The sequence below is a fragment of the Phalacrocorax carbo genome, chromosome 3, assembly GCF_963921805.1.
Source record: "Phalacrocorax carbo chromosome 3, bPhaCar2.1, whole genome shotgun sequence".
Lineage (NCBI taxonomy): Eukaryota > Metazoa > Chordata > Aves > Suliformes > Phalacrocoracidae > Phalacrocorax > Phalacrocorax carbo.
The window spans coordinates 65,252,643-65,276,717 of record NC_087515.1 but is presented as its reverse complement, the minus strand read 5'-3'; the positions used below and the strand labels follow the sequence as shown (position 1 = coordinate 65,276,717).

Below are 24,075 nucleotides of genomic sequence, written 5' to 3'. Positions count from 1 at the left end.
AAGCCAACGCACACACAATGAGCTGATGTATGTCTTTGAAGTTTGGAAGAGATCTCCTCACTAGAGGGTAATTTTTCAGAATTGCCTGTCATGAGAAACAGGCAGCGAGCGGTCAGAGGCCTGGTCTGGGCCAGACGACCTTTAATTACAAATCTGGCTGGGGTGCGCGTGAATGCCTAACAGCACCCAGCAATCAGTTTCTGAGCAGGCCCTCCTCTGCTCGCAGCTCCCCCGAGGAGGGCAGAGGACAAGGCCTCACCGGGGGCATAAGCCACAGAGGCCCGAGGCCGCAGCCACCACCCCTGCCGAACGCGCAAAGCGGGGCGCCCCCCGGCACCCCCGGGACCAGCAGTGGCTCCCCTGCAGCCCAGAGGACGCGGCCGCGGTGCCCTCCACCGCCGGGCCCGCTGGCGCTGCGCCCCCAGCCGCCAGCCTCCCGCGCCGCCCTCTGCCATCGCCAAAGATGGCGACGGCGCAGCTTCAGCAGCGCCCGGCGGGCGGCGCGCTTCCGGCGGCTCCCTTGCGTGGGGCGGCGGCGCGGCGGCTCCTCCGCGCCTCGGCCGGGGCCATGGGGACGGCGGGCGGCGGTGGCGGCAGTACCTTGCGGCTGCCCGGGCTGCACGGCTACGCGGCGGAGTTCTCGCCCTACTGGCCGGGGCGCGTGGCCTGCGCCGCCGCGCAGTACTACGGCATCGCAGGTGCGGGGCGGGGGGGTAACTGTTAACGTACGTTGCCGGTGGCGGCTCCTGGCGGGGACTCGCTCGCGGCTGGGTGCCCGGGACGGCACTCCCTGCCGCTGAAAGCGCGCCGCCGTTTCGCTTTCCGTTGCTTTGGCTTTGCTGGGGTTTTCTCTAAGTGGGCTGGGTTCGCCTGGGCGCCGGTGGCAAGCCCGGTGCTTCCCCCTGAGGGCCCCGTGAGAGGAGTACTGATGGACTTGGTGGGGTCGAGGATGAGAGCAGTAGTAGCGACGTACACAACGTGAATGAAATGTCTGAAAATATTTTCTCCTTAAAATTCTAACTGTTTTAGTCTCAGTCACGCCGTGTCCTGACTGGCCCTGGCGGCTGTAGGGTCCGGCTGAAGGGGCAAGCTGAGCTCTTCTCCGCGTTGGGACCATTCTTCCAGTGGGAGTATCGCCCCTGACAGCATTCGTTTTAAATAAAGTTCCTAACTGTGGAATTACTTTGACAATATCCCAATCATATGGGAAAGCAGTACCCATCTGTGTTTTCTCAGTAATGATTTATTTGTTCAATTTCTGGTGAACTGTGTTTGTATTACTAGATGGGGGGGGGGAGTGGTGCGTCTGATGTGTTATCAAAAAGAAAAAAAGAACCCCGTGCTGGTATGTCTATAACATGAGGCTCATGGGGAGAATGCACTTCTGTGCTTTATAAGCAAGCTGTCTTTTCCAACCTCACCTACGGGTACACTGGAGTAAAAAAACCCCACCAGAACCAAGCTGATGTAAATGAATTACTGTTCTAGAGAACACGAGATGAACTTTATGCAACTAATTGTTTGGCCTTTTAAAGTTCAGATGCCCTTTGTATTTGCACACTGGAGCTACCTCCGAACTACAGAAGTTTCCTTTGGCATGGGGGACCTAGTTGTGATGTTTTGTTTTATTCTGCCGGTTTAGGTTGTGGAACTCTGGCAGTGCTGGAACAAAATGAAGCTGGGATTGTTCTGCTCAGGAGGTAACGTATATTTATGTTATATTTTTGCAAGAGGAAGAACCGTTTATGTATCTGTGAGTATACAACCCAAATATTTTGGGTTGTTGTCAGCGACAAAAAGTTTTGTATCCATGATATAGTATCTACTGAATACATGTTTTTGTATTCATGTACAGATGAAGGTATTTGTATTTACATACAAACAATATATTTACAGTGCATAGATTTTGTTATAGGAAGTAATCTGATTGCATCCTTTCCACAGTGTAAACCTTTTTATAGAAAACTGACAATGTAAATTAAAAGCAGCCTGTCCGCCCTAGCTTGAAATGACAAGTTTCAGCTTTTTAGGAACAGTGCATTGCCACCTAAATTTACGCCCTTATGATTGACTTATACTGGAAGTAGAGCAGGAAGCTGTGTAGGGTCATGGAGGTCCTTCCTAGGAGGTCCAGTATTCTCAGGGTACAGAGTATAGAGATCAGAGTATAGAGATCTTTAATATGTTCATGACAGTCTTTCTCTTGGTTTTTCGTTGTGACTCAGCTTCCTAATGGTGCTGTGAATTGGATAGAGCTCTCCCAACACAAACAGTTTTATTTCTTTGTTTACCACAGTTGTTACAGACCAAGGGCTCCTACCTCTGTAGCAACATTCTGGAGCAACCGTAGATCAGACAGAGATGTGGTATCTCTGCTTCTGTTTGCATAACAGTTTTAAGACTGAAATGAGATTTCATCCTCTGTGTGTGGAAGGTCCTTGGCTCATTTATGCTTTAATTTAATCAACCTATTCTGGCATACAGTTGTAAAAGTTGACATTGTAACAAGTAAGTTACTTTAAGGAGGTTTACTGGAAACTGAAAATATATAAAAATGCTGTTTAGAATGGTAAAGAGGATGATTTAAAGAAATACTGTCTTTGCATGTAACTAGTCCAGACTTCTGTGTCGTGCATTCTCACAGACAAATATCTTCATTGTTCCAATTTAGTTTTGACTGGAATGATGGCCTGTTTGATGTGACCTGGAGTGAGAATAATGAACATGTGTTGATCACTTCTAGTGGAGATGGATCTCTGCAAATCTGGGACACAGCTAAAACCAGAGGTCCGCTGCAAGTCTATAAAGAGCACGCTCAGGAGGTAAACCAGGCAAACTTGAAAAATGTAATGGATGATCTAATGTCTGAATTATTAGAAGATTTATTTGTGGACTTGTAATCAAAAGTGGGTTTTGTTGTCTATATTTTAACTTTGTTTGGGTCCGTGGTTTGAATGTGTAACTTATTTTGAATATAAAGTAAATTACCTATTGTACATATTCGTATGTACATTCATACACTGTAGTAGGTACCGCTTAATTACATTAATATATTCAGAAATAGCTTTTGTGGTTTCTTATAGGCTAAGTAATCATTGTGTTGTATGAAAGTACTGCAGTCATTCTGTGATTTTTAGAGAGCATTATTAGATAGGTGTAAATCAGACAGCTGATGTATATAGCAGTGTTACCCTTGAGGATGTAGAGTGATACACATTATGCAGATCCTTAGGACTTCTGTTGTACCCGGGAATGGTTTCCTGAAGGACACAGGAATGTATCCTTTTCCATCCTAGCATCTGTGAGATCCTACTCAAATAACAGTAGTCAAATATTAGGACAGCATGTATCTTTTTCGCCTTGGTTTGATACAGTTGCATATGATTTTCTTAAAATCTCCATTTCTTTATGCAGTGCAGTATGCATAGAGAAAATGTTATATTCATGTTCATACATGTATTTTCATATTTCTAAGGGCGTTTATGCTTTTAGTATATTTATCTTCCTCCAAGTGATTTTTCTACCCTTTTTTAAAAGCTTTCCTTCTAACTCCACTCACTTCTGTCAAGTCTTTTGAACTTACATGCAATCAGTTTTAGCCTGGATTGCTGAAGCTTTATCTAAATGACAAAAATCTGGATAACATAACCTAGAGGATTTATAGCCAATAAAAATGGTGGAGGAAATCAAGTTTTGTATTCACAAAGACCTCAAGATTTTTTCAGGTATGAAGCACAAAGCTAAAAGCTGAGTGACTGCAGTTACGTGACAGTCTCTCTTCTGTACCTTATTTCTTTGTAATTTGCTACTTTGGTTTCATACATATATTATGTAAATAACAAATTTTGAGAGATGCGTTTGTAGTTGTGACCAGGATTTTATAACACAGTCCAAAGGCTCATGATAGTAACAGAAACATGTAGACAAGGCATAATACCAAGGGTTTTTTTCCGGTCTCTATCATTTTCTTTTTGAAATTCTCTCTGTAAGTTTATTTTGGTTCTGCTACACCATCTGTTGTTTGTGAAGTAAACATTTCTGTGTCCAAGTCTTAGTTTAGCAGGTAGCATGGGGAGGTGGACGCATTCAACCATGAGTTAGAAGGACAGTATAGGAAACAGGCTGAGTGTTTATTTGAGATATGAAAGGTTTGTATTGATTCTTTATAAGTGTGCATTAAGGGGATAGATTTCAGAGGGAATATACCTAATAGTTTGTGGTAAACACTGTCAGGCAGTGCTCTTTAAAATGATTGACTACCTTCTGAATCGTTAATCCCTGTCTGACATTTCTAATGAAAATTTTGTCACTGTGTTTTATAATATTTTTAATGCGAGATTGACAGGGATATGTTTCTTTTCTAAATGAGGTCATTGTCCCTCCTCAAAAAGAATGTGCGTTTTTCATTTAAAACTGCATCTTTATTATCAAAGGACATGAGTTTTATTCCAGCACTAACAACTGCTGAATCTCGTCAATAAATTAGTCGGATTTGCTTTGGTTTTGACAAATGCTCACTGGAATGTGAGGCAATAGAATGCTTTAAATAAATTTGTGTTGTAAAGAGATCCTGAACATTTTTTTGAACTATGTTTTATGTTTTTACATATTTTTTTCATCATATTTTCATTTTGCCAGAGGCGTATCTTGCTGCTGTTTAGGCATAAGCTAGTATTAATGTATTTTATGATTGAAGATAAAGCTCTAAAAGATTAACAACTAAGTTTTATGCTGTGTTGTTAGTCTTTCCCAGTTGCTCAATGCTGCTTCTATTGAAGTATCTGTAAATTTATGTTGGATGACAGCATGAAAAGGAAAGAAGAATAAAAATGAACCTTTCTTGTTCTCCACACCTTTTTCTTTTCATTCTCTTACCATTACCTGGGCCTGTCACATGCCAAATGGAAAACAGATCTTGCTTTTTCTGGCCGTGTTGTCTGTTCTGTTTGTAATTCTTGCCTGAAGGGGAATTTTCCCAGGTCCCATTGCCTCGATGTGGCTGCAGGGTGCTGGGCAGTCCTAACCATGTCTGCCATATGTACACAGGTCTGTCACAACATGTGTTCAACAGATCTATGTGCTGATAGCTTGCGAGTGAGCTGTAAGCTGTATGTGCGCTTTGCCTTATCTGTGCAATAGATCTGATTGTACCTCAAATATGTGGGGCTAGATGAATTGTGTGACACAGGTGTCTATTTCTCAGAGATTTATTTCTTTCTGGAAAATCGTGGGTGTGAATATGAGAGCCAAACACTTCAACTGAGCTGACATCATAGGGCTGTTGGATGAAAGAGTGATAGATTATGGGGCATTTCCAAACAGCAACAGCTTAGGGGCTGAACGCAGGCCATCACACAGAATCAGGGGGACGGAGAGAGGCAAATGTAGGGAGATCAGGAGCCACTTTGGAGAAACATGATGTCTTCTATTCTTAAACTATGAGCAGGTACTTGTGTTGTTATTATTTTAATAGGAGGAGTCAGGTTGAAAGGGGAGGGTGTTTTAATGAGCTGTAGTACTGGTAGTTAGCTGACAAGTAGAAAAACCAAGAGGTGAAGACATGGTTTGGAAAAACAGACAAAAGAATTACCTCTCAGTTTGTTATTTGGCTTTTGTGAAGTACTTTTCTGAGTGTCTTGCACGTTTGGATTATAAGCTCTTCAAGGAAGGGAGCTAGCACAAAATGGTGCCAGAGCAATATGCCTTTCAGTATATGGGAAGCAGGATGTTGTAAAATAAAAAAGGAAAGTTGCAGATAATACACTTTGTTTTTCAGTGGGCAGTGGTTGCCTTCCACTTATGGGAGATAAGCAAATAGATGAAAACTAGTTCATTTAAGCTGGATCTGGCATAGATTGAAATATTTCTTAGGAAGGAAAATGCTCAGAAGTAGCTAAATGATACCTTGATTTCCTTTCTCATACAGGACATTTCCCATAGAAGACTTTGGCTTTTGCTGAATTTTTTTCCAGTCCAGCTTTTCTGCTTTTTTGTCTGGTGACACAGGTCCAAACTTTTTCACCTTTGGAACAGGGTTGCTGTCACTTAATGCACAATTCCATCTATCTGAGACAAACACAGAATCTAGTATGTTGACTTGCAGATTAGATCCAGTGCTGTGCTAGAACTAGATTGTCCCAGCTAGAGTACAAATTCTCCGTGGTTAGTAGCCTGACTGTTGAGAGCAGTGCCACCTACTACTGGTAAGTAGTGGCCACGGTTCTGAGAAGTGTCATGGAAGGTGTGATTGGATCAGGAGGTGAAGCAAATAAACTGTTTCAGCTAATATTTAGCACTAATAATTAGCACTGAAATGGTTCAAGTCCCACTGCAGCTTATTGAGCCATTTTGTGTGAGGTAAAACCAGACACAACAGGACACACCTTCCATCACATAGGAAAAGAAACGGTTACAACTTGCCCCCCGCCCCCTCCATTTTGGCCCCTCTTTACTTTTTTGGATTCTTTTCTGAGTCTATATGTACCTTTAATACCAGACTGAGATGTTAAATTTAACTTTTGTTCAGGTAAATGGCATTGTTGGCAGCTTTGTGGTGCTTAACTGGTGTGGGGTTTTTTTAGATGATTATGATACAACCTGCAAATCCAAGTCTATTTCATGAAACTTCAGCTAACTACAGTCTCAAACTTCTGTTCTAACGCTTTTTCTAAATTAGGCTGTTATATCATTTATAGGCATATAGTGTTGACTGGAGCCAAACTAGAGGAGAGCAGCTAGTGGTGTCTGGTTCATGGGATCAAACAGCCAAGCTGGTACGTTGGTTTTCTGCTGACGGTGAAAAATGTGATTTGTTTTGGATTTGATAGTTCTTTGTGTTAAGAAACAGCATTGAATCACTTTTCTGCTTTATTTTTACACTGAGGCTGAAATTCTGTTTTAAGTGAGATGTTGGTTTATCCCTCAGTTGATGTCAGTTTAAGTATAAAAATGCTCTTCATGATACATAGTAAAAAAGTGCATGTAGTCCTTTCTGTATGTATAAAGCCTTTTTATGTATGAAACCCTTTCCTTTCTTACTGAATGTGTACCTCAACAGTTTTCTTTTTACTTTATTCAGTGGGATCCAGCTGTGGGGAAGTCATTATGCACTTTTAAAGGCCACGAAGGGGTCATTTACAGCACTATATGGTCTCCACACATCCCAGGTTGTTTTGCATCTGCCTCAGGTAAACATGATGGTAAAGGAGTTTGTTCTCACGACAAAAAACCCTTCTATGTTATTGGATTAGTGCAGCACTTTGTCCAGCAGGTGGTAGTGTGTGTCAAAAATGGAAGAAGGAAAGATAAACATATTGCTGCAGGTGGATTTGTAGGTCCTGTTATGATCTGTAAATCATCCTCTTGGCCATTTAAACAGGGATCAGCAGTTTTCTAGCAGTCACTTCAGTGACCTTGTGGCAATTTTTTAATGTTATTTTACGTAGCTCTATGCACCACTAAATCATGTTATATGCTGTGTTTTGTGTTCCGGCTTACATTTTTGTTGAAAGTATCTCAGTGTCAGTAGACTGTTAGCCCTGTGAGAAACATAGTCAGTTCCTGTTGAACTGTATTAAGTACTGGTGGAGATCTCATCTCCTTGTTCTTTGGGAAGGCTAATCATCAATTTTACTTTTCTGCTTTGGCCAATGCTGTGAATCTTGCTGGTCAATACAATTGTAATTGAGTTGGATGTGCCTAGAGGCAAAGAGACTGGTGAGGTTGCAGTGTTTTCCAAGCACTGCTCCTGCGCCAGAGGCACAGGAAGAGCTCTGGAGTGAGACCTGGAGCCTAATTGCTGGCTAACTGGGCAAGGGGTGCTGCAAGTCGTGGAGTTTGCTTGGGAAATAGAGGAACAGTAAGACACTGCCTTCATACAAATATTGGTAGATTAACTCCAGTGGCTTAAATTTCTCTGATTTCAAGTCTGTTGGACTTCTGTACTTCAGCTCTTATATCGAGAAGGTAAGCAAGCAAAATATGTTTTCCAGTTACTGAAGTTAAATAGAGACAGTGAGTACACACAGATACTTGTCTTCCCTATTCTGTGGGAAGTTTGATGAAAAAGTGCACGTGGTGCTCATAAAATTTCAGTCTGGCAATTTCCACCTGGCTCTGCTTGCAGAGTTGAACAAGAAAGACTAACAAGTTACATGTATTTGTTCTAATGTGGTAGTGCTTGGAAGCCAGATGCTGGTGCACAGATATTTCCAATTTCCTTAATACTTAGTGAGGTACCTATCTAATAGGATGTGCAGAAACTTACAGGATTGAGCCATGTACACTGTATGAACAGTTCTACTGAAATGCACCTATATACTACAAAATGCTAGCTAAGTACCATTTGGTCAGAGCTAAGTGGAGAAAACAGTGCTTAGTGTTTTTTGAAAATTCTAGGGGATGTTATGATCTCATTAAAGTCCTTCTCAGAAGCCTCTCCTCCATGGTATTCTTACTCATACAAAATTTCTGACATTCTAGATGAACAAAAGGGCTTTACTGATCCAGCTAGTTATTTCAAATTTGATTCTCTAGGCTATGAAGCCAAACTCTCTTCTAATACATTGCCACTTGAGCAATTTTGGGAAACACTGATAGATGCTGTATGTGGTGGTACTTAAATTGGGTACAGCAGCATACAATTGATCTGTTCTTTGAGTGACTCAGTGGGTGCAGCTGTTGGAAGTTTTGACTAAAACACTAAAGAGTTCCTATTCTTTTGTGAAATTTACTTGGACTCTTGAAAGGCACTACCATATACTGCTGGAGCCTGAAGCTAACTGCAGTCAGTTTTCACTGATTGATGACTCCATAGTATTTTCTAGGAAAACCAACATGCACAAAAGACACTATTTTTCTTCTGTAAGTACTACTTAGGTGTGAAGTAAAAAACTTACAGTTTAATGTTAGGTGTAAAATCATCAGGTAAGAGAAAGTAAAGTCTTCAGAATGATGGTGAACTTTCTTATGGTTTTCAAAATAAAACATCTGGTGTGCTTCTAAATGAAATTACGTCCAACCACAAAGATCTTGCATAGAAGTCATGAAATGCCAATGTGGAAAAGGTTTCTTTGTTTGCTTTTGGTTTTAGCTTACACTGTGGTTTGATTAGATTACTTTACTACAGAAAATACAGATCGGGAGTTTTTTCTTTGGTCAGCAGGACTGTGGGTAGTAGAAGTACTCATGACCCTCTAAGCTCTGGGTATAAGTGCCATTTCCTTATTGTAAGAAAGGCATATCAGGCAGTTTATGTTTAGAGAGTTTACTTCGCTATTTAGCATTTAATGGCATTCTACTCTGTCAGTCAAGATATGTGATGAAAGTCAAGTGGAACTGTTCAGGAGGCTGGAACTTGCTATGATCCTCACACTGTATAAGGATGACAGAAAATTATGGTACAGAAAGCGTAATTTCACTGATGACTGATCTTCTATAGAGCTGAAGTTGAAGCTGGAGAACAAATTGCAGTCTCAAGAAGATAGTACTGTGTTGAATTTAGAACTGTTCCTTCCTTTGATACACTTGCTGGAAGGGTTGACCTGAAGTTTTGTGGTCTCTTCTTTTGCAACTTTTTGTTGTTTTGAGAATTAGTAACTGAAAATGTGTTTGGAGGGAAACTTTTTGTACTTCCTTTCATCTCCCTTGTCTTTTTTAACTTTTTAAAACGATAGCTTTTTGAAGGGTGTTGTTGAAGTGTATTTGTCATAAATTGAGACCACAATGGATCATAATCCAATTAGAATTTTATTAATTGTAGCAAGTAGAATATGAGCAAATACAGCGCTGGACGGCAGGGGAGTCTGCGCTCCGCCAACTGCCGTACTGAGCAGTTCAAACAGTCTCTCTTTATACATCTTTACTTCCATGTTCAATGAGATAGTGGAGGTACTTTTCGCATGCTTCAGTTGTTGTTAGGGGGTCGTTTCCTGCTTCCTGGTGATATGGGGTTGCTTGTCTTATCTCTGATGGTTATCTTGCATAAGCACACCTGGGAGGTATTCTTCGCATGCTTTACATTGAGCTTAACATAAGTCTTAATAAACAATACCTTAGTTCAGTTTCTCACAATCCCCCCTTTTTCTTTTTATCCTATTATTGTTTATTAGACACTACTTTCATTTTCGGCACTGCAGGCAAATCTTCTTCCACAATTCCGACATTTATCATAACACTCACAAGGTAATATCTCACAATTACAATCATAGTTCTTATGTGGCATAATGCATTCACAACAATTGTCATCTTCATTAATAGATACACTCTTATATTTTGCTTCAGACCTTGTAGTCAAAATAAGCAATTTAGCTGGGTCAAATCGTTCTTTAATAAAATGTAAAATACAGCGTAATATACAAGGTCCAAATATAAGTCCCAGAATCAACATAATAAGCGGTCCTGCTAAAGCAGGCAACAAAGTGGTTAGCCAAGGTGAAACATTAAACCAGCTTTCATACCATAACTTGCCCGCTTCACGATCTTTTTTACGTTGATCTAACCTTTTCCGGAGTTTGGGCTATTATCAATAATAAAACTAACGATATACCAGGAAAAAGGGTGTCTGTCAATTTTTCCAATTTAAGTACACTTTTACCAGTCTTGGGGAAGTTCGACCATAGCTGCTTTTGCGTCTCATTGTTCTGGTTCTTTTCTCCACAGTTTGTTCCTCCTCTGCCTCGCCCGTCGACTCGGTTGCTTCGAGCCACGGGGTGTACCATCTTCTTGGCAGCAAGGGAAATCTTCAGGAGAACAGCTGTTTCAGGCTTTCTGCCTGTTTATATAGGCCTCCCACTTTGCAGCTTTAACTAATGGGACTAAGCAAGACACAGCTAGTACTTCCCTTCTGCACTTTGTAGCCAAAATTTCAACCACAAAGGGGATTGATTCGTTGGAATGGTAACAATAATACTAAGGGTTTATTCCTTTGGCAAAACTTTCCACCATTCATGGGATCCTCGAATAATTTCTTGTTCCGACTCTAATTGTTTTTAATTTCCACTCAGTGAGAGTTCTTTGGGTTTTCCAACACTGTGTGCAAACTCCTATCGGAGGGTATCCATATTCACAGTGTGTCCACCATTTATCCTGGCATACCTTACACTTGCAACGAGCAAATGGATAACAATCGCAGTTCAAATGATTGCATCTAATTTGTATATCTAAAGTGCTTATTAGCTTTTCCTCTATATTCAATATTGTGTTACTACATAAGTTTAGCAATTTCCTTCAACACACTTTGTACGCTTCCATATATAATAGATTAAAAAAAGATAATTATAGCAAATATAAACAGCAATATACACTTTATACCAAAAGGTAATGCGGCAAAATAATCAACTAAAGTTCTTATCATTACGTTATCTTTTCAGAGTTATCTTGGTGTCACCTGGAGTACTGATTACTTTCCAGTGGGGTCTCGTCACTGGGCCTTTAATGCGACTAGCATGAGTCCATCCACGCTCAGCAGTCCGGACAGCTGTTTCATCTTGTTCCTTAGCTCCCATTTGTTCTAGTTTTTCCTTTTCTGCAGACTCAAAACTCAAATTATTACTAACAGGTACTTGTTGCATAGTCAAAATCGTACTATAATTGCCTGCTACTCGTTTTGCTTCTGTATCAGCTGCATTATTTCCTCTAACTTGATAACTCGTGCCTCGCTGGTGTCCCTTTATATGTACAACTGCTATTTTATTTGGTATTTTCAATGCCCCCAGAACTCGCCGAATTAATTCTGGGTGTATCAGTTCTTTTCCCTGTGAGTTAACAAATCCTCTCTCCTCCCATATTTTCCCAAAGGTATGTACTACTCCGAACGCATAGCGTGAGTCTGTATATATAGTTCCATCCTTTCCCTTCAGTGACACTAAGGCTTTCCACAATGTGTACAGCTCACAGGCTTGAGCCGACCAGCTGGCACTCAGGGGGCCCGATTCTATTGTCTTAAATTCTCCTTTTGCCCCAATTACTTGTACTTTTTCAGGGGAAACTTTACATCCCTCAGGTATTTGCCTAATAGTCGATTTCTCAGCCCCAGTGTCTACTAAAAAGGTGAACTCTTGTTTATGGGGACCTATTTTTAATTTTATCAAGGGCTCATGATGACTCCGGTCCCCTAAGATATAGAGCCCCTGACTCTCCTATTCCGTTTTTAATATTTCCTCATCCCTGATCCTTTCTCTGCAATTCGTCTTTATATGTCCCTTCTTTCCACAGTAAAAACAACATCTCTGTTCCTTCTTTACTACCACGTTCCCTTGTTTCGTTCCAGCAGATCTGTGTTCACCAGTCCGCCCTTTGCGATCCTCTCTGACTGCTGCTACCATCATTTTTACTTGTCGCTTGCTGCTCTCTTCTTCCCGCCTTACGTAGACTTTCTGAGCTTCCCTCAATAATTCATCCAACCCTCTATTCTGCCAGTCCTCTAACTTTTCAATCTTCTTTCTGATATCTTCCCATGATTTTGCCACAAACTGAGTTTTGAGGAGCGCTTGCCCTAAAGGGTCGTCTGGATTTACCCCAGAGTACAGCTGAAGGGCTTTCCTCAGTCGTTCCAGCCACTCAGTAGGGCTCTCATCTTTCTTTTGTATTTCATTAAATGCTTTATTGATATTCTGGCCACGGGGTACTGCTTCTCTAATCCCTTGAATTACTATAGTTCTCAGGTCCTGCATATGAGTTCTATGCACCGGATCCTGATTATCCCAATTAGGTCTTTGGAGTGGCCATTTAATATCTGCTTGGGGTCCCTGGGCATGCTGAGCATTCCACAGTCTCATTCCTGCTCGTCTAATCATATCTCTTTCCTCGGTAGTAAATAATTGACCAAGGATAGATTGCATCTCATCTCAAGTATAAAGGTTTGGTCCCAAAAATTGATCTAATCTTTCTGCCACTCCGAGTGGGTCTTCAATTAGGTTTCCCATCTCGGTTCTTTTAAAATCTCGTAGGTCAGCCGAACTTAGGGGCACAAAAATATATCCAATCACAGGTTGGGGTCCCCCCATGGGCATTTCCCTTAAAGGATACATCTGAGCTGCCCCTTTTTGACTCCTAGTTACGCGTCTAGGAGGAGGGGGAGACCCTTGTTCCGATTCTGGTGGGGGAGTGGGCGCTCTGGGGACCTCTGAAGGGGCTGCGGGAGCAGGAGGAGAAATATAGGGAGGGGGGGTTAGAAGGGTTTCGTCTAACTCTTCCTTCTTTTTCTTTTGTTCAGTTTTTACTTCATTCAGTGGATAAAGTCTAGCTCTCGGTCTTTCTAGCCACACTTCCGCATACTGACTCTCTTCTGGGTTAAGGGGTTTTTTATTGTTAACCCAGAGGTTTAATTGTTGTCTGACCCAATCCTCTTCTGACCCATAGACTGGCCAAACGACATCTTTAGAAATCTTCTTCCCTCCCCATATCCTAGTACAATATTTTATCATTTTCTGTTTATCTTTCCCTAGGGTTCCAGGGAAATATCTCCAATTGTCTAGGATATATGCCAGAGGGGTATTCTTAGGTACAGTGGGTACCTTTCCCATGGGAGTCGAAGGCTTGCTGCCCTTCGCCCCCATCTTCTGGAATATCCACAAGCGTGCACTCACTCGTTCCCCTTGTTCCTGGCCCAGTCCCTCGCGGGAGATGGGAAACGCAGTACTTAAGGGTCCGCACTCGCCTGGTTCAATATAGCGAACCTCTCACTCGTTATATTCCAGGAAACCCAATCCCGCCCGAACGGTAAACCCGCGAACAAATTCGCCATATACTTACGCGCCCTGCGTCTTCGTCCGGACTCCCGTGCACAGAATTTTTATGGGATTTTACCGGTTTCTCCTTTGCTCATCATTCTAGAATTTAGGTTCGTCGGTAAGGTTGAGGTAAGCTGTCGGTCGCGGGGCCGCGGATTGCCGCGGGGCGCCTCCCCGGAGGACAGAAGCTCACCGTTCCTTATCCGAGTCACGGCACCAAATTGTCATAAATTGAGACCACAATGGATCATAATCCAATTAGAATTTTATTAATTGTAGCAAGTAGAATATGAGCAAATACAGCGCTGGACGGCAGGGGAGTCTGCGCTCCGCCAACTGCCGTACTGAGCAGTTCAAACAGTCTCTCTTTATACATCTTTACTTCCATGTTCAATGAGATAGTGGAGGTACTTTTCGCATGCTTCAGTTGTTGTTAGGGGGTCGTTTCCTGCTTCCTGGTGATATGGGGTTGCTTGTCTTATCTCTGATGGTTATCTTGCATAAGCACGCCTGGGAGGTATTCTTCGCATGCTTTACATTGAGCTTAACATAAGTCTTAATAAACAATACCTTAGTTCAGTTTCTCACATATTGAAACATTCCCTTTTTGAAGGAGGCTGCGTTGCTTTAGGATTGTAGTGTGCATGTGGTTCTCTCTTGTCACCCTCCTGTCCCATTTCTCTCATCTCATCTCACAGATACTTACTCACAACTACATATTTATTCATATCTTTATAGGATAAAGTCTTAGCACCTCAGACCAGAAATGAACTGTTTCATGTTGCAGCACCTTCAATTTTGCATGTGTTAGTAAAATGAATTAGCTGTGTTGTAAACCATAGATTGGAACAAATGTTGGTCTTGTAATGATTCTGATTTAACTAAATCTAAGTAAAGCAATGCACTTTTAAATTTTGTTTTGCTTTTTAATTTTACAGAAAATAAGCAAGAGGAAAGGAGGTTTAGGAACCTTGTGCGTGCCTCACCCCTACCCCTTTTCTGCCTTTACTTGAATCCACATAGACGCCAGCAGGAGTTAATTTCCATTTAACTAATTAGTTTGTGTTTCGTTTTCTGTTTTCAGCGTTCACAACTGCAAGCCCCAGTAAAATAGCAGCTCAGAAGGACCATTATGAGCCTAGACAACTTTTGCCTGAAGCTAATAAGGTTAAATCTTTGCTTTTGGAATATGAGGCTTTTTCTCAAACTATTATGAGACTAGAAAAAGAAAAGGAGTTAAAAAACCTAGAAACCTAAGACTGCAATATAAAGCAGTTGAAAAAGAATTTGATATTAAGTGTGATTATTTTACTTCATTAAGTCTCCCATCTGAATACATACAGGAAAACTAAGTTTGTCTGCAGTGGACAGTAAAATGCAATTGAATTACAGAAGATAAATATGTCTGATGCTTCCGTTAAATTAGTTTTTATTCAGCATCTAATACACATCCATTTAACATTTGCAGGGATGTGTGAGGTACTTTACAATGCTGTTGTCTTCATGTACAATCATTTGTACGCTTAAAAAGCAAGTAAATGGTCTATGTCTTTTTGATTGAAATTTGGAAGTAATAGTAACAAAACAAACTGTTAATTCTGTATATGTAAATAACTGCTGTTGTGATGCCATTAACAATGTCTGAGCTGATAAGATAAGCAGGATGCTCAGGCTTACATGTGGCACCAAACCAGAGCCCTGGAAAATGTCTGCCTTACACTGAAAAAACAGTGATGTGGAAAATGTCATTAAAGAAGTGACATAAATGTTTAACAGCATCTTCATGGCTAAAAGGGTTTAATGAGTCATTGTGTCATTTGCCCAGGGGGCTTTTTTTTTTTTTTGTAATGCAGAGAGCAAGTTGGTGAGAAGCACATAAAGAAGGTGCCAAATGCACACAACATTAGTACATAGTCAAATGTAAATCAGTTCTGCTAAAAGATTCTCCATAACTGCAGAGCAATAGGCCTTGCTCCATCCTGTAGTTTATAAAGAAAATATCCTTCATAGTATCAACTGTTTTTATTGCTCTTTAATCTTACCAGTGGGGAGTATTTAATTAGTACCATTTTATCCTTGTCTGCATAACTGTAGTATTCTCCAATACAGATATGATGCTGGCAAATGAAAATATGAATGTTTTGGATTTGACAAAGCCCAGATTTAGAAGGACTGCTAGCTTTTATCTTAGATAAAACTGGAACCTCAGTTTTAATGGTGCGTTCATTTTTAAATCGTTGCTACACTCCTTAAGTTTACTAATCAGGGCAGACACATAGTTTTCGTAACCTCTTAAACAAATCACGAATAAGAGAAAGAAGTGTTTCTTAAATCTGCAAGATAATGTCTGTATTCATCAGTATTTAGATCAGTTAATTGTATTCTTTGCTCAAAGGCTTATTTTTCAGACTGAAAGCCCAGGGTGAATTATTTTCTCATACCACAACAAAGTGTGATCGCTTCTGGGAAGTTTTTGTTATGTTGACAGAAGTGTTGGGGAACTGTAGCTTTGCTCGTTTACAAATGAACTTGTAAAGCCAGCCTCCAGTCTTTGTAAGCCCTTGCATTCAATGTTAGGCTTTAAGGTTAAAATTAAAAAACATTGTTTATCTCATATTCTGTTTTATTGCCAGTCCTGACATAGTGAGTTGCCTTTTAAAAAGTTTGTCTTCTTGCCTACTGGTTTCTTAGTGACCAATGTGTGTAGTTAAGGGGTTGTCAAGCTGTTGTTCTGTAAATCAGGCTGGCAAGTAGTCTTGGCACACCTTTCTGTGTTTGGCATCCAAATTGTGAAAGAAAACTAAAAATGAACACATTATTTTGCATGAAATAATGCTCTGAGGAAGGTTTACATCTACTAAGAGGATGGTTACTGAATTAGTTGGAAAGGAATAGCCTTGAGTGCAGCTCCTCAGTAAAGAGGTGTTTTCCATGTGTAAGTTCCTCGACCAAACTTGGGGTTGTCAGGCCTGTCATAAATTGAGACCACAATGGATCATAATCCAATTAGAATTTTATTAATTGTAGCAAGTAGAATATGAGCAAATACAGCGCTGGACGGCAGGGGAGTCTGCGCTCCGCCAACTGCCGTACTGAGCAGTTCAAACAGTCTCTCTTTATACATCTTTACTTCCATGTTCAATGAGATAGTGGAGGTACTTTTCGCATGCTTCAGTTGTTGTTAGGGGGTCGTTTCCTGCTTCCTGGTGATATGGGGTTGCTTGTCTTATCTCTGTCGATAAGTTTGGACATCTGATGGTTATCTTGCATAAGCACGCCTGGGAGGTATTCTTCGCATGCTTTACATTGAGCTTAACACAAGTCTTAATAAACAATACCTTAGTTCAGTTTCTCACAATCCCCCCTTTTTCTTTTTATCCTATTATTGTTTATTAGACACTACTTTCATTTTCGGCACTGCAGGCAAATCTTCTTCCACAATTCCGACATTTATCATAACACTCACAAGGTAATATCTCACAATTACAATCATAGTTCTTATGTGGCATAATGCATTCACAACAATCGTCATCTTCATTAATAGATACACTCTTATATTTTGCTTCAGACCTTGTAGTCAAAATAAGCAATTTAGCTGGGTCAAACCGTTCTTTAATAAAATGTAAAATACAGCGTAATATACAAGGTCCAAATATAAGTCCCAGAATCAACATAATAAGCGGTCCTGCTAAAGCAGACAACAAAGTGGTTAGCCAAGGTGAAACATTAAACCAGCTTTCATACCATAACTTGCCCGCTTCACGATCTTTTTTACGTTGATCTAACCTTTTCCGGAGTTTGGGCTATTATCGATAATAAAACTAACGATATACCAGGAAAAAGGGTGTCTGTCAATTTTTCCAATTTAAGTACACTTTTACCAGTCTTGGGGAAGTTCGACCATAGCTGCTTTTGCGTCTCATTGTTCTGGTTCTTTTCTCCACAGTTTGTTCCTCCTCTGCCTCGCCCGTCGACTCGGTTGCTTCGAGCCACGGGGTGTACCATCTTCTTGGCAGCAAGGGAAATCTTCAGGAGAACAGCTGTTTCAGGCTTTCTGCCTGTTTATATAGGCCTCCCACTTTGCAGCTTTAACTAATGGGACTAAGCAAAACACAGCTAGTACTTCCCTTCTGCACTTTGTAGCCAAAATTTCAACCACAAAGGGGATTGATTCGTTGGAATGGTAACAATAATACTAAGGGTTTATTCCTTTGGCAAAACTTTCCACCATTCATGGGATCCTCGAATAATTTCTTGTTCCGACTCTAATTGTTTTTAATTTCCACTCAGTGAGAGTTCTTTGGGTTTTCCAACACTGTGTGCAAACTCCTATCGGAGGGTATCCATATTCACAGTGTGTCCACCATTTATCCTGGCATACCTTACACTTGCAACGAGCAAATGGATAACAATCGCAGTTCAAATGATTGCATCTAATTTGTATATCTAAAGTGCTTATTAGCTTTTCCTCTATATTCAATATTGTGTTACTACATAAGTTTAGCAATTTCCTTCAACACACTTTGTACGCTTCCATATATAATAGATTAAAAAAAGATAATTATAGCAAATATAAACAGCAATATACACTTTATACCAAAAGGTAATGCGGCAAAATAATCAACTAAAGTTCTTATCATTACGTTATCTTTTCAGAGTTATCTTGGTGTCACCTGGAGTACTGATTACTTTCCAGTGGGGTCTTGTCACTGGGCCTTTAATGCGACTAGCATGAGTCCATCCACGCTCAGCAGTCCGGACAGCTGTTTCATCTTGTTCCTTAGCTCCCATTTGTTCTAGTTTTTCCTTTTCTGCAGACTCAAAACTCAAATTATTACTAACAGGTACTTGTTGCATAGTCAAAATCGTACTATAATTGCCTGCTACTCGTTTTGCTTCTGTATCAGCTGCATTATTTCCTCTAACTTGATAACTCGTGCCTCGCTGGTGTCCCTTTATATGTACAACTGCTATTTTATTTGGTATTTTCAATGCCCCCAGAACTCGCCGAATTAATTCTGGGTGTATCAGTTCTTTTCCCTGTGAGTTAACAAATCCTCTCTCCTCCCATATTTTCCCAAAGGTATGTACTACTCCGAACGCATAGCGTGAGTCTGTATATATAGTTCCATCCTTTCCCTTCAGTGACACTAAGGCTTTCCACAATGCGTACAGCTCACAGGCTTGAGCCGACCAGCTGGCACTCAGGGGGCCCGATTCTATTGTCTTAAATTCTCCTTTTGCCCCAATTACTTGTACTTTTTCAGGGGAAACTTTACATCCCTCAGGTATTTGCCTAATAGTCGATTTCTCAGCCCCAGTGTCTACTAAAAAGGTGAACTCTTGTTTATGGGGACCTATTTTTAATTTTATCAAGGGCTCATGATGACTCCGGTCCCCTAAGATATAGAGCCCCTGACTCTGCTATTCCGTTTTTAATATTTCCTCATCCCTGATCCTTTCTCTGCAATTCGTCTTTATATGTCCCTTCTTTCCACAGTAAAAACAACATCTCTGTTCCTTCTTTACTACCACGTTCCCTTGTTTCGTTCCAGCAGATCTGTGTTCACCAGTCCGCCCTTTGCGATCCTCTCTGACTGCTGCTACCATCATTTTTACTTGTCGCTTGCTGCTCTCTTCTTCCCGCTTTACGTAGACTTTCTGAGCTTCCCTCAATAATTCATCCAACCCTCTATTCTGCCAGTCCTCTAACTTTTCAATCTTCTTTCTGATATCCTCCCATGATTTTGCCACAAACTGAGTTTTGAGGAGCGCTTGCCCTAAAGGGTCGTCTGGATTTACCCCAGAATACAGCTGAAGGGCTTTCCTCAGTCGTTCCAGCCACTCAGTAGGGCTCTCATCTTTCTTTTGTATTTCATTAAATGCTTTATTGATATTCTGGCCACGGGGTACTGCTTCTCTAATCCCTTGAATTACTATAGTTCTCAGGTCCTGCATATGAGTTCTATGCACCGGATCCTGATTATCCCAATTAGGTCTTTGGAGTGGCCATTTAATATTTGCTTGGGGTCCCTGGGCATGCTGAGCATTCCACAGTCTCATTCCTGCTCGTCTAATCATATCTCTTTCCTCGGTAGTAAATAATTGACCAAGGATAGATTGCATCTCATCTCAAGTATAAAGGTTTGGTCCCAAAAATTGATCTAATCTTTCTGCCACTCCGAGTGGGTCTTCAATTAGGTTTCCCATCTCGGTTCTTTTAAAATCTCGTAGGTCAGCCGAACTTAGGGGCACAAAAATATATCCAATCACAGGTTGGGGTCCCCCCATGGGCATTTCCCTTAAAGGATACATCTGAGCTGCCCCTTTTTGACTCCTAGTTACGCGTCTAGGAGGAGGGGGAGACCCTTGTTCCGATTCTGGTGGGGGAGTGGGTGCTCTGGGGACCTCTGAAGGGGCTGCGGGAGCAGGAGGAGAAATATAGGGAGGGGGGGTTAGAAGGGTTTCGTCTAACTCTTCCTTCTTTTTCTTTTGTTCAGTTTTTACTTCATTCAGTGGATAAAGTCTAGCTCTCGGTCTTTCTAGCCACACTTCCGCATACTGACTCTCTTCTGGGTTAAGGGGTTTTTTATTGTTAACCCAGAGGTTTAATTGTTGTCTGACCCAATCCTCTTCTGACCCATAGACTGGCCAAACGACATCTTTAGAAATCTTCTTCCCTCCCCATATCCTAGTACAATATTTTATCATTTTCTGTTTATCTTTCCCTAGGGTTCCAGGGAAATATCTCCAATTGTCTAGGATATATGCCAGAGGGGTATTCTTAGGTACAGTGGGTACCTTTCCCATGGGAGTCGAAGGCTTGCTGCCCTTCGCCCCCATCTTCTGGAATATCCACAAGCGTGCACTCACTCGTTCCCCTTGTTCCTGGCCCAGTCCCTCGCGGGAGATGGGAAACGCAGTACTTAAGGGTCCGCACTCGCCTGGTTCAATATAGCGAACCTCTCACTTGTTATATTCCAGGAAACCCAATCCCGCCCGAACGGTAAACCCGCGAACAAATTCGCCATATACTTACGCGCCCTGCGTCTTCGTCCGGACTCCCGTGCACAGAATTTTTATGGGATTTTACCGGTTTCTCCTTTGCTCATCATTCTAGAATTTAGGTTCGTTGGTAAGGTTGAGGTAAGCTGTCGGTCGCGGGGCCGCGGATTGCCGCGGGGCGCCTCCCCGGAGGACAGAAGCTCACCGTTCCTTATCCGAGTCACGGCACCAAAATTGTCATAAATTGAGACCACAATGGATCATAATCCAATTAGAATTTTATTAATTGTAGCAAGTAGAATATGAGCAAATACAGCGCTGGACGGCAGGGGAGTCTGCGCTCCGCCAACTGCCGTACTGAGCAGTTCAAACAGTCTCTCTTTATACATCTTTACTTCCATGTTCAATGAGATAGTGGAGGTACTTTTCGCATGCTTCAGTTGTTGTTAGGGGGTCGTTTCCTGCTTCCTGGTGATATGGGGTTGCTTGTCTTATCTCTGATGGTTATCTTGCATAAGCACGCCTGGGAGGTATTCTTCGCATGCTTTACATTGAGCTTAACACAAGTCTTAATAAACAATACCTTAGTTCAGTTTCTCACAGGCCTGTGACTTCAGTTTTCTGAAGCTTTAACTCACAGTCCTGGTTTGGAAGTAGCACAGGGCAAACATGGAGCTGTCGAGTGGGGCTTGCAAACAAGTAATTCCAAAGATGTTTGTGTTTGTTCAGGTTCCTAAAAAAATGAAGGAAATAATCTTTTGTTCTGCTATGGCAGCGGTTTATCATGAGTTCCAAAACCCTGCTAGAGGTTTATATTCCATTAGTTTGTGTATGGTGTGGGTCTACTCTTTGCTTCTTACGAGTTCTGTCCTGGTTATTTGCTTGTTGAATGTGATAGAAGAAATGCCGTCATGAACCAGGTTCAAGGCTTTTCAAAACTTGGTCATTTTTGGAATCCAAATCCTTGAAGGATAAAAGAATAAGAGGCTTCAATTTACTGCATGGTACCTTGTACAAATCAAGCATCTAAAAGAGCAAACTGACTGCAGAGTTACTGTGTTTTGTCACAGTTCAGGTAAGCTGCTGTTTGTGCTAGAAGCTATTTAAATATAATTTACTTGTTTACTTTGTTGTGTCAAATCTATGTAATGAAGTGGGGTGGGTGTTTTAATTTGCAATCTATTGCTTCAAGACATACCAGCATGGTATTGAATTCATCCAAGTTCATCTGAGTCGTGCTCGGTAAGCTTTACTAAATCAACCTCTAATGTGCAATCTGAAAAATATCTCAGGAAATTAGTTTGGCCCTCAATTTATAGTATGTGCTAACCACAGTAAAGTATTGTATGCAGCATGTGCTGGAACATAAAACACCTCAAGGTTATATTTTATACAAGAATCTCATATTGTAAAATGATAGTTTAGTGTTGAGAAGAAAAATGCAATAACAGGTTTTTTTACAGTAAATTAACATGTGTTGGGTCATTTGGGTTAGAGTTAGGTACCTAGCAAATATTGCCCTTTGCAGAAGAATGGTTTAATAATAAGTCATAAGTTAGGTCGATTTTGAAATAAAAATTTTGTCCCAAGATTTGTGTTTAGTCATCTTGGAAAACACTGAAATAAAAGTTTTCTCTGATTTGTTTTTTTTTTTTAATAATTTAGTCTTTTCAGAGAAAGACTCTGAGGTCTTCTCTGAAGTAACTTAAAGCTCTTTTGGTTTTTAGCTTTACAGCATTTTGTATCAGATAGAAAAATTACCATTTGGAAAGTACGTTTCCACTGGTAATTATGTTGATATCTAGGTTGTGCTACATGGAAATAGATTTTGTGCATTCAGTGGAGTCCTATTGGATGATTTAAATAAAGCTGCTCTTTGTGTCACTCTATTTCTGTCTCTTTGTGTGGAATCTCCTGACCTTTGTTAATCCTGTTCTAGGTTCACTTGTACTATCTATGATAGAAACGGACAGCATGATCATTTTAACATGCCTAAAAAGATTGGTTTTAAGACTCATGAGATTTGGGTTTGCTCTTTATTCTCCCACAGATTTTTCTATTGATTCTAGCTGAATTATTAAATCTTGTTTAGTATTTAAACAATACATACAAGTAAGCAAGTATAAGCAAGTAATGTTAACTTATAATCATTCAATGGCACTGCAGAAGTGCTTACCTCAATCGAGGTTTCTTTGATGTTACACCATATATGCCAATGCTTGTGTCTTTTCAGCTGTATTGTTTTCCTACAGGAAATTAAAGATATATTATTTGTGGTTTTTTTTCTCTTGATGAGAGAACAGTGTCAGAAGATCAGATTTCTTGCTTTAGAACTTATTTAAATAGATGAATCTGACTTTTTAAAAAACTTTAAGCTAACAGTACTTTGGTTCTTGAAAACCATTGTCCTGGTTAGAATCCTTTTTGCCTTCAGATAGTGTTTAAGTTTTTCTGGGGTTTTATTAATCTCCCAAAGACCTAGGTGTTTTTTATAGTTAATGTTGTACCTCTGCGCTGTCTGGCAATGATTGCTTAGCTGATTGTTGTCACAGGACTTAGAAGATTATGATTTATGGATTTGGGTAAAATACATCTGTGAGTTAAAAGCCAGTATAAAACCTACATGAAATTTAAATATTGAAAAACTCTATCTTTTCACTATCATACGTTGTCATTCACATTAGCAGTCTTTATCCTATGTACGGGGGTGATGTACTTGTAGATTAGAATCTCTTTCAAAATTTTTGAATAGATGAGTATATATTGTGTTCTATTCTATTCTTGATTGAATAGAGTTCTATTGATTCGTCCAAGATTTCACAAATATTCATTAAAATGAAAGAAAGCAAGTACAATATACAAACAAATCTGGAATCATAATTATCTAACAGACCAGCAAAAATCTGTTACCATAGAGAAATTGCTTCCTACAGAAATAGAAATATTTTGTGGGGGAAATGTTGGTTGCTTACTTTGGATGCCAACTGGAAGAGGCAGTTAGTGTGAATATGATGTACTAGGTGTGCTTTACTTGTGCTTTTTATTGTTGTTATTCTACTTATGCTTTACCCTATGGAAGAAATGCATTCTTTGTAATGCAGATTTGAAGGAATCATGGAAATGGAAATTACAAAATTTTTAACAGTAATTTTTGTTGAAATTAAATTTTTTTTTAGGTAATTGAAAAATGTTTGAGGTAAAAAAAGTTTGTTAAAGGTGTAATATGTCAGAATTTATCAGGTGTTTTTTTTTTTATTAATCTGAATCTTCAACTTACAGCTTAAATGGAAAAATTGGATTTGCCTTTGGCTTTAATTCAGTCTGTTCTATTCACAGAAAG

General features: G+C 40.4%; 1 protein-coding gene across 3 annotated transcripts in view; it reads left to right on the top strand.

The window, feature by feature from the left end:
* Nucleotides 1-502: 502 nt before the first annotated feature.
* The window catches only part of PEX7 (peroxisomal biogenesis factor 7), a 54,488-nt gene continuing 30,915 nt past the window's right edge, over nt 503-24,075 (top strand). For all 3 annotated transcript variants that reach the window (XR_010372196.1, XR_010372197.1, XM_064447191.1), the window contains exons 1-5: nt 503-698; nt 1,643-1,700; nt 2,672-2,822; nt 6,696-6,773; nt 7,079-7,187. Coding sequence is in view for 1 of the 3 variants with exons in the window: in XM_064447191.1 (XP_064303261.1) it covers nt 569-698; nt 1,643-1,700; nt 2,672-2,822; nt 6,696-6,773; nt 7,079-7,187 (526 nt within the window). In the remaining 2 variants the exon portion in view is untranslated. The remainder of the gene's footprint in view (nt 699-1,642; nt 1,701-2,671; nt 2,823-6,695; nt 6,774-7,078; nt 7,188-24,075) is intronic.